Below are 10,192 nucleotides of genomic sequence, written 5' to 3'. Positions count from 1 at the left end.
GAGATGACAAATCTTATTGATTTAAGTTTAAGTTACCATCTTATCAAATTAGGAATATTATCATAGATATGTGTACAAGAAATCATGACAATTCCTATTAAAATGTAATATGTGATACCTTTATGCTGAAATTTTTAATAGTACTGGGTATTGTACTGTAAAGATGTATTATATTTGAAATGTACCCATTGTTTTCATAGAGCTTAATTTTTGGATAATTTGTATTAACATAACTTTCATCCTTAAAAGATTGTAATTATTTTACACATTATATTGTGGTTTGTATTGTCACCAAGTTCATACTCACACTTCCAGTAGGCCCTATTATTAGATGTTTGGGTTGTGTGATTAGCGATAGAACTTTTTTCTGACACAACAAACTTTGTGACTGGCGTCCCATCTCAATTTTGCTCAAATTTGAAACATTTCATACTTAATCAAACATTAAATTCTTATATGTTCACATTTTCGTGTGGACTTATTTTGTCGTTATCCCTGTCTGTCCGTCTATTCACATTTTGTTTGTGGACAATGTACAGGTCACAATTTTTATCAGATTTTGACGAAACATGAAATATATATTTATATCCCAAAGATCTGGATTCCTTTCAATATTGGTTGTATCCGGGACCATAACTTCATGGATTATGACCCCTGACGGTACGAAAAATTGTTTCTTTAGCTTGTGGATGGATTATTCCCCTGATTGTTTGAAAAATTGCGTTTTTAGTTTGCGGATTATTGCAATTTTTGACCGATTTTGATAAACTTGAAAGGTATGTTTATAACCCAAAGAACTTGGTTCCTTTTGATATTTGCACATATCAGATCCTAACTTCCTGGAATACGGCCCCTGATTGTACGAAAAATCATGTTTTTAGCTTGTGGTCCCTCTAGAGGTAATATAAGTCCACCTGAAAATATGGGCGCACAAAAAACTTTTCAAAACTCTGACATTCAGAGTATACATCAGTATACACAAGAAATTGTATACGGACACGTGACATGTATTTATTCCAATAATTCCATTATAACATTTTATAAATATTCTCATTTCGAGTGTTTTTATTATTGAATAATTATGTAATTAATTGAGTAAACTAAATCAGATCATGAATGTAATTCTTTATTAGTTGAAATAACAAACAAGCATCACTCAACATAGAATATACTTAATATTATTATAAGCTCAATCCAGAAATATATTCATCATTCTACAAAACAATGTTAGTGATTTTAGTACTATAGTCTAATACACAAGGTAATCTTAATAAATGTATCATGTTATTATGAGTTATGATTTTTTGCACAAGGTAAGAAGATCACACACATGGTCAGGGGATGCCACAACATTTACAAGATTATTCCAGAATTTCTTCCAGTTTGGATCGACTTCATTTCGACACTTAAAAAGAAAAAAAAATCCTGAATTAGAAGAAACAATTATAAATACAAAGGTACCTAGTTATATGTGTAATCTTCCCATCTAAACAAGAAGTGGTATAAGGTGCTCTAGAAAGAGAATCTGTATCTGTCCCCACCTAACGGAGTAATAGTTGAGATTTTGATTTGAAAAGTTGACGTTTGGTATCAAGAAACCATGATACAATGGTCACCAACAACTAGGTCCAGTCAATCTCTATTACCCTGTATTTGTTCATTTGTTTCTTCCTCATCATAACACATATCATATTGATTTGTCCAGTATTTTCAATATTACATACAAAAAACTTATTAATCTACCACGTTACATGATCAAAGAGATAATGAAGTTTCTTGCCAGCTCCACCATGTCATCAGATAATAGCAAGAACGTGCAGAAATTAGGGGGTTATAAAAGAGGGTGTTGAGCGAGACTGGGCAGAGCTCACCTAGATATTCCAAGCAGCTATTATAATTGAGAACGAGGCACCTTCACAGCCATTACAGCTTAACAATAAAGTTGTATCAACCATTTATTCTGTAGTGTTATTACGATCACGAAGAAAACAAACACAACAAGGAAAGAAGTCCGATAGTACTGCAGTCTTCAATACACTTGAAATATTCATTAAAGTAAAACTCAACCACAATCAAATCTAACGAGAGGATAAAACACAAATTCCAATGGATGTATTTAGCAATATTGATTGATGACATGAGCTATACTCTGTAAATGGAAAGTGGTAACCAGGGTTCATGTAAGGTTAAGTTTGCCTACTGCAGAACATTCATATGGCTTTAAATGTTATATATATTATTATTTAGACATTTATTCACATAACAAACCCATAATCATCAACAATCTAGACTTGGATATTGAGCCAGAAAACTGGCCAAACTGAAATTTTCTGAAAAATGCATCACTGACCTGATCTTTAGCTGGTTGTGGTAAACGATCACATATATTATCAATACCTTGTTTTACTGTCGCCTGAAGAATAAGTTATTTATTTCATAAGCTTTCACTGGGCATTTAAATTTAGTGTTCAAGTATCAAACTAAGAACATACTTTGATGAAATCTGTTGTATGATAATTTTTCTCAAGGGATAAATGATACAAAATTTGTCACACGGATACACTTGTTTGTTGGATGAACATTTTGAATGGCTACATGATTTGGAGAAATTTAATTTTCAAAATAAAGTTTATTATTCTCTTTGACTTAGATTGATCAAAAATCATTGAGAAAGCACTTTTAACTTTAAATTCCAGTTTCCATTTGGCAAGTTGATTAGCAAATGTTAATGTGAAGATACTGTATGTATGGTTTAATGGTCGAGAGGGAGACATTAAGTAATATATTGATACTGCCCGAGGCGTTAGCCGATTGTTGTTTCAATATATTACGCAATGTCTTTAGCTCAAGACCATTAAACAACTTAAAATACAGACACTATCCCGCACGTGCTTTTCAATGAAATATGTCATGCGAGTTCAATATTTCATCTAGTATAGATAATGTACAATAGGCAAGTTGCCTGTACATTATTGGAAATAATGGTACGCCAACATCAAAGGATGACGTCACATCTGTATTTTAAATATGAATAATAATATATATTCCTATACCTCATCTTTAAATACATCTGTATCTAAAGATCTCATGATGTCTCTACATAAATCACATTTGACTTCACCAAAAGAAAATCCTTCTGTACTCCTCACTATTCGACTCATTGTACCTGCAACAAATTATTAATTAGGGCACTATTTCTTCCATAAACTCATGGCTACAAGTAGCAATGGGTGTCACATAAAAAGCAGGTTTGCTTACTCTTTCTGCAACCTTTGTCAACCTTCTCAGCTATTATGGAGGTGATATCCATTGACAGATTCATGTAGGCTAGCTGATCATTTTGTTTGCATCTTGACATTTTGTCCTTAATAATTATATTATTTTATGTAAATGTGAAGGGTTTTTGCCATTATATTTCACATTTAGATTGTTCTATTTTTATTGTATTGGACAGTTAGTGCTGCACAGTCTATTAGACACAGATTTTAAATAAACCAAACATTCTTTTCAATTGCGGAAGCAATTCTTGATTTGGGGAGGGGTTTCCATCCTAGGTCCTTATTGGCAAGGGTCCAGAGGCAGTAATAACCTGGAGAAAAGAGTACTTGCAGCCAAATTATTGGGGGGGGGGGGGGGGCTTTAGCCCCCCTTAGCCCCCCCACTCCGCCGGGCCTGGTATTACTCACAAATAAAAAGAGTTAATCAAGTTGAATTTCAGAAAGATCTCTACTGCTATCAGATTACTATCAAGGTACCCTTGCTATTGTAGCCATTATTAATTATATGACTGACTGGTAACTGTGTCAGCTCACTAAAACTACCAAATCACTGATAGAATTAAATGGTGTAATCATCGATAGACCAGCTCTGATATTGTGTAATCACCGATAGAACAGCACTGATATGGTGTAATCATCAATAGAACAGCTCTGATATGGTGTAATCACTGATAAAACAGTTCTTATATGGAGTAATCACCAATAGAACAGCTCTTATATGGTGTACTCTTTGATAGAACAGTTCTTATATCATGTCATCACCAATAGAACAGCTCTGATATGGTGTAACCATCGATAAAACAGCTCTGATGTGTAATCACTGATAGAACAACTCTTTTATGGTGTAATCACCAATAGAACAGCTCTGATACGGTGTAATCATAATCACTGATAGAACAGCTCTGATATTGTGTAATCACTGATATAACAGCTCTGATATGGTGTAATCTAATCTACATACACTTTACACTTCATTAAATTTGAATAATATATTTATCCCTGAGATGCAATGAAAGCACACCACTTTAACAACCAAATGATTGTATATCTTGTTTAAGAGAAACACTCTAGTCTTTCAAATAGGAATGTGACAACATCACCACGTCACCACGATAGCAAAGATACTTCTCTTCAACCAGTTGCAATGCATTACTGACTTTTGATTTTTACCCCCTGTGCCTAGTATTCAATGTACAGTTGTTATTGGTTGATTATCTTGTGTCTACAACCTTGCCAAAAATTGCATTTCAGCTCTTCCAGTCAAATCAGTGGTAAGTTTTCATTGTGTCTCAGTATATATAAATTATCAAATTACTGACTGTTTGTGCAGACGTGAATTTCTGTACATGCTTGAAGAGGATCTAAACCATTGCGTAAAGCTTTTTCTAAAGTAGGTATATATCCCAAACACTAGAAATAAAACAATATAACATTAATAGATCTACACAAGTGTTTTGTAATACTTTATTTTATCTTCAATTAAACGAAGCAGAGGTCCTGAGCTAAACTTGAAGACTTTAAGTTACATTGTAGACTGTGGTTAAAACTATTACAATTAATATTTAAGAATTAAAAAAGAGGTAATCAGGAGTTTAATCATCCGAAATATAAAGGTGGTCATCATTTTAATTTCTTGAAGTTTTAAAAAGCATTTCTACAGAATCCTAGCAAGTTTAAAAGAACATAATTTCCAAAATTCTGACTGATTACAAATCTCAAAGCAACTGTTGGGAAACTCTGAATTCCATCCTTATGACTTGTCAAAAAATCCCAAGAAATTACCAATAAAAGTCTCAAGAACAATCCATAGACAACGAGCACTATAACGCTGCAAGTAGTTAATGCCCCTTATGCATCTGGTAAGAGTTCTTGTCCATGAGTAGTCCAGCAAACATAAAAAGAAAACTCTCACCTCTAAAGCGATAACAAGGAGATGGCTGGACAGACAGTTTGGGGTGATGGCAATATGAATTTGTGGGCATATAGAAAATGCAATCTTGCTCTTTTTATTCTAAATACAAACCAGAGTTTTGAAAGCAGCAGGTAGACTATCGCACACTTTATATAAAGTAGCATTAACAGCAGCCTCAGAACGATTTTGTTCTAAATAGGTATCGACTTCCTGAACGATCAATTTACACAATTCACAACCAACACCTTTTTCCTTTAAAAAAATAACCATATTATAAGGCATGAGAACAAGAATCCAAAATAATACCAGTGAGATCCAAGTGCAATAATTTTATTCAAATAATTTTGGGTTAAGGGATGGATTATATCCAGAGATCCATGTTTAAAGTCTCAATGCAACTGATGGCGAATAATTTCATTATTTAAATTGTACATTAGATACCATCTTGATCATGATGTTCATGGATAGAAATCAATTATAGTTCAGGTGTTCAGTAACATAGGTTAAAGATCAGGTTGCAATATTGACCGAAATTAATGTGGTCAACCTGTCCCATACGTAATGTGCTCCTGCCTTTAGTACAGTTACTATACACAAGAAATTGAAACCAATTCAAAGAAATAATATATTCCGGTGTCAGATATTATTATATTAATATCAACCAAAAGTAATGTTGTCGACCTGTCTCATAGGTAATATGCTCCTGCTTTATTAAAGTTCAAAGAATTAATATACTATGGTGTCAGACAGTATTATATTAATGTCTTGAGTGGATGATGAACATAACAAATTAACTCAATATGTAAACGCTATGTACAGAATCATGGGAATTCCATAGATTCTTGAAGTTTTATGATAATTCATTTACCTCAACTCTTCGAACAGCATTGTCAGCAACATGTGACACAACTTTTATGGGTGTATTATCATTCTTTAGAACATCACATGCAGGTAGGCACCATTTCTTATAATCCTTTAACATAAAACATGAATAATATGGATAACACATTCCTCATACACAGCTAGCCAGCCTACACTTAAAAATAAACTTCCAGAATCACAACATATCTGATATTGGCACTACTTAATATATCTTTTTCATTTGAATTTAAACTTCCAAAAACTAATGTCTAGCTTGAATAGCAGTAATTCCTGGAATAAGGTAATTTTACTGTTCTATGTAAGGAAACAGGTCTTAATTATATAGTTTATGCCTAAATAAAACATAAAATACCTCTGGGAATATAATTTTCATTTCGGAATGGCAGACATCACAGACAGCATACTTCCATTCATTTTCTCTCTTTTCAGAATCTTGAAATAAAAAGATCAGAGCTATCTTATCTTTTGTTCTTAGTAATAACATCCTGGGAAGTAGAATTCCTAGTTAATTTTATACAGGTATTATATTATGCTGTATTTTTATAACATGATTACCATAATACATACCATCAAGACATACACGAATATCCGAACAAGCTTTAACAGGATCAAAACCATTCTCTAGTGCTTTTGCTAAAGCTGGGGCATAGCTTTCACACTAAATTAAATTGGGAAATAAAATAATTCTATTAATTCATACTATCTGTAAAACAAATCAGAGATTTAAATAAAACAAATCAGAGATTTAAATAAAACAAATCAGAGATTTAAAAAAAAAAAGAAATCTGCGTTAACTCAATGGTCGAGTCAAATCAGCATTTTCCACATTTGGAATTTATACCTTGGACATCATGAAGACGAATGTGTTAACACAGAAAGCAAGAGGTGTTATTTCTGTTAAGATTTAAAACTGGTTAATGCTTGAATGCTGTGATCTATTTGCAGAGGATTCACTAATCTACAAAGCGTCAAATAGTTTGATGAAGTGTTGTTTCTTTACTACGATTAAATTGGCTTGAAATATTGTTAGATATTGATTTACTATAGGGGGGAAAAGAAGTGGAAAGGTATAGTGTAACATCCACTTGACACAAACTAGGTCACTTCGGGACTAACATATCATACAATTTTATTTCAATAATTTGCTTGTAAATAGGATGTCTTCAGTGGTTTGATGAAACATGAGGCCTATTCCTTGTCATATACAAACTTGAGATCAAAACCACGCTACTTGACTCAATTAGACAATTCAACCACCTCATCCGAAAAGATAGATGTATAAATTTAATCACAACTTTATCTATAGGCTAATTACTTTTATAGTCTGGTAAACTTGTCAATATATGTATATACTAAAATGCATTGATCCAAATATTGTATTGATTGCACATAGAAGACATAAAAGAAGACATGAAGGAACTTACCAGAGCTTTAAAAGTAGGAGGTAAAGAATTGCAGATTTTATCTAAGGTAGCGTTGATAGCTGGTACTGATGTATTACTTTGTAAAATTTGGTCAACTTGTTTCACCAATAATTCACAGAATTCACAACCAGCATTTCCAACCTGAAATATATGGTTAATATCTAGATACCTATAATAAATGAACCAGTTTAGAATTTGGAGACTTATGGCCAACCCTATGTGAAAACTAAAAGTTGGTATATGTATGAAAAAGTATTACGTAGCTTCAGATAGTTGCATGGAACTAGGATAATAACGGAAATAAACAGTTTTATTCATTAAAACATATCTGTTTCTGCACTTTTGCAATCTATAAATATTTGATCATTTATATACAATGTAAAAGGAAATTAATGGGGTTTATAATATATAAAAATATCTTATAATTAAGATTACATTGGCAATGAACAGTCTATTTGCTGAAGGTCATGAACTGAATTTCAATGGCCTAGGGATCTTGTAATTGCAGAGATATACAGACACACAGCTCTATAAGCATCACAGTCATTAACCCATGATGAGAAGGGTGTTTTATACAATTTGTACATACTTTACCTTTTTTTGTACATTATGTATGTTTGTTTGACCTGAAATAAAAAAAAACATGATATAATCTTTTAATGACATTGGTCATCTGTGGCAAAAAAATGGAATTCAAGTCACCTAATATGATAATTAAATAATTGCAATATGCCTGGTGTCTCTTGTCACAGTATTTCAATTAGAACTGTTCAATAACAAAATTAAACAGAACTGTACTTCCATCAGATTATTTGAACAAAGTTGTGGAAGCTGTATCAAAAATATTAACCAAAATTAAATTTTACACACCATCACAAAGTTTTATCTTAGTGCAGGCTTCTTTTGGATCTAAACCTGACGATATAACTTTTACCAATTCAGGAGCAAAGCCCAAACACTGAAAGAAACTGAACTTGTTAAAAAGCTTCATTTAAAAGTGTCACATCCAGTTTTTTATTACTAAATTTAAAATATACGATTCAAAAAAAGTAGGGGATATTTGATTTTTAAGTGTTATTAAAGTCACCTAATGAAACTGACGAAGAAACAAATGACAAAATGAAATGAAGTTCACATTCATCGATTTATTCCAAATGATCGTTAGACTAAGTAAGGCACAGACTGACCATTATAAGGGTAAAATGATACCCGGGGTCAAACAGCAAAGTTACCACAGCATCACAACCAAGTCAGTAACGGGTAAATCCTCCTCTGTTTGCCAAACAAGCATTGATCCGACGTGGCATACTCCTAATGAGACGTCTAAGGTCATTTTGGTCCAGATTGTCCCATTCCTGTTGCAACGCAGCAGCAAGTTCTTGGACATTGGCAGGACGTTGTTGACGTTGACGTAACCTCTGTCAAAGCATGTCCCAGACATGCTCGATGGGGGAGAGGTCGGGACTCAGTGCTGGCCAAGGTAATGTGGTGATGTTCTGTTGTTGGAGGTAACCTGTAACGATCCTGGCCCTGTGACATCTTGCGTTGTCATCCTGGAAGATGAAACGGCGGCCATGACGTCGTGCGAACGGCACAACATGGACTGCCAAGATGTTGTCCCGGTAGTACTGGCCTGTAACACGCCCTGCAACAACATGTAAAGCCGTTCTTCCAGCAACAGTGATGCCTCCCCACACCATAACAGAACCACCCCCAAATCGATCATGTCTGATGACGTTAACGTCTTGGAAGCGCTCGTTTCGACGACGCCACACCCTCCTACGTCTGTCCAAAAAATCAACAGTGAACCTTGACTCATCTGAAAACATCACATTGCTCCAGCGTCGATTATCCCAGTGTTGACGATCCCTACACCAACGACGTCTTGCCTGAATGTGATGATCTCTCAAACAAGGGATCACGCAAGGACGTCGGGCGCGAAGGTGACCCCTATGCAGTCGATTCCGAATCGTCTGGCCACTCACTCTCACACCAGTGTCTGTTTGAAGACGAGCGCTGATCTGATTTGCTGTGATGACACGATTTCTCAAGGCCAAGGTACGGATAAATCGATCCTGGGCTTGAGTTGTCGCCCTTGGTCGACCTGAGCGTGGTCTGTCCTGTACAGATTTTGTATCACGGTATCTGGACCATAGCCTGCTTATGACAGACTGAGAAACATTCATCGTCCGCGCCACAACCGCCTGTGTTGTGCCGATCTGTAGCATGCCAAGGGCACGTAACCTTTCATTTTGGGTAAGCCGACGCATATCAAAATTTGATTTCTGGTCACTTAAACAATTAAACTGATGTTTCCACCCTGGAATTCAATGCCACAATGACTGTAACATTCAAAGTCAGAGTCGTGCAAATCTTGGGTTGGACCCCCATGATGATCCCAAGCATCACCTGCATTCCATGCGGTAGCTATTGGTGCGTTTGGGCGTCACATGTAACTGGAAATGTTTCTTCTGTTAGGTTCTATAGTGACTTTTTTCGTAGTCATTTGCATATTTTAGTATTATGCCCCCAAAATCAAATATCCCCTACTTTTTTTGAATAGTATATAAGTTTAACCTAACAGTAAATTGAAAATAAATACAGAACTTATTTGTAATTGGTTGCTGTAATCTGTAATAAATTACTTTAATTAGATCCTGATAGCTTACTGTAGATTGTAATGACATAACCCTTTA

General features: G+C 34.4%; 1 protein-coding gene across 1 annotated transcript in view; it reads right to left on the bottom strand.

Moving 5' to 3' along the window:
• Positions 1 to 1,112: 1,112 nt before the first annotated feature.
• The window catches only part of LOC126809687 (uncharacterized), a 34,570-nt gene continuing 25,490 nt past the window's right edge, over positions 1,113 to 10,192 (bottom strand). Inside the window, exons 30-40 of the mRNA XM_056098958.1 lie at positions 8,367 to 8,454; positions 8,091 to 8,122; positions 7,497 to 7,637; positions 6,640 to 6,730; positions 6,425 to 6,504; positions 6,059 to 6,163; positions 5,302 to 5,442; positions 4,598 to 4,688; positions 3,054 to 3,166; positions 2,351 to 2,413; positions 1,113 to 1,405 (exon numbers count right to left, since the gene is read on the bottom strand). Coding sequence (XP_055954933.1) covers positions 1,295 to 1,405; positions 2,351 to 2,413; positions 3,054 to 3,166; positions 4,598 to 4,688; positions 5,302 to 5,442; positions 6,059 to 6,163; positions 6,425 to 6,504; positions 6,640 to 6,730; positions 7,497 to 7,637; positions 8,091 to 8,122; positions 8,367 to 8,454 — 1,056 coding nt within the window. The 3' untranslated portion in view covers positions 1,113 to 1,294. The remainder of the gene's footprint in view (positions 1,406 to 2,350; positions 2,414 to 3,053; positions 3,167 to 4,597; positions 4,689 to 5,301; positions 5,443 to 6,058; positions 6,164 to 6,424; positions 6,505 to 6,639; positions 6,731 to 7,496; positions 7,638 to 8,090; positions 8,123 to 8,366; positions 8,455 to 10,192) is intronic.

The sequence above is a fragment of the Patella vulgata genome, chromosome 2 (assembly GCF_932274485.2).
Source record: "Patella vulgata chromosome 2, xgPatVulg1.2, whole genome shotgun sequence".
Taxonomy (NCBI): Eukaryota; Metazoa; Mollusca; class Gastropoda; family Patellidae; genus Patella; species Patella vulgata.
Note: the sequence above shows the minus strand (reverse complement) of the source record. Positions and strands in the feature narration are given on the sequence as shown.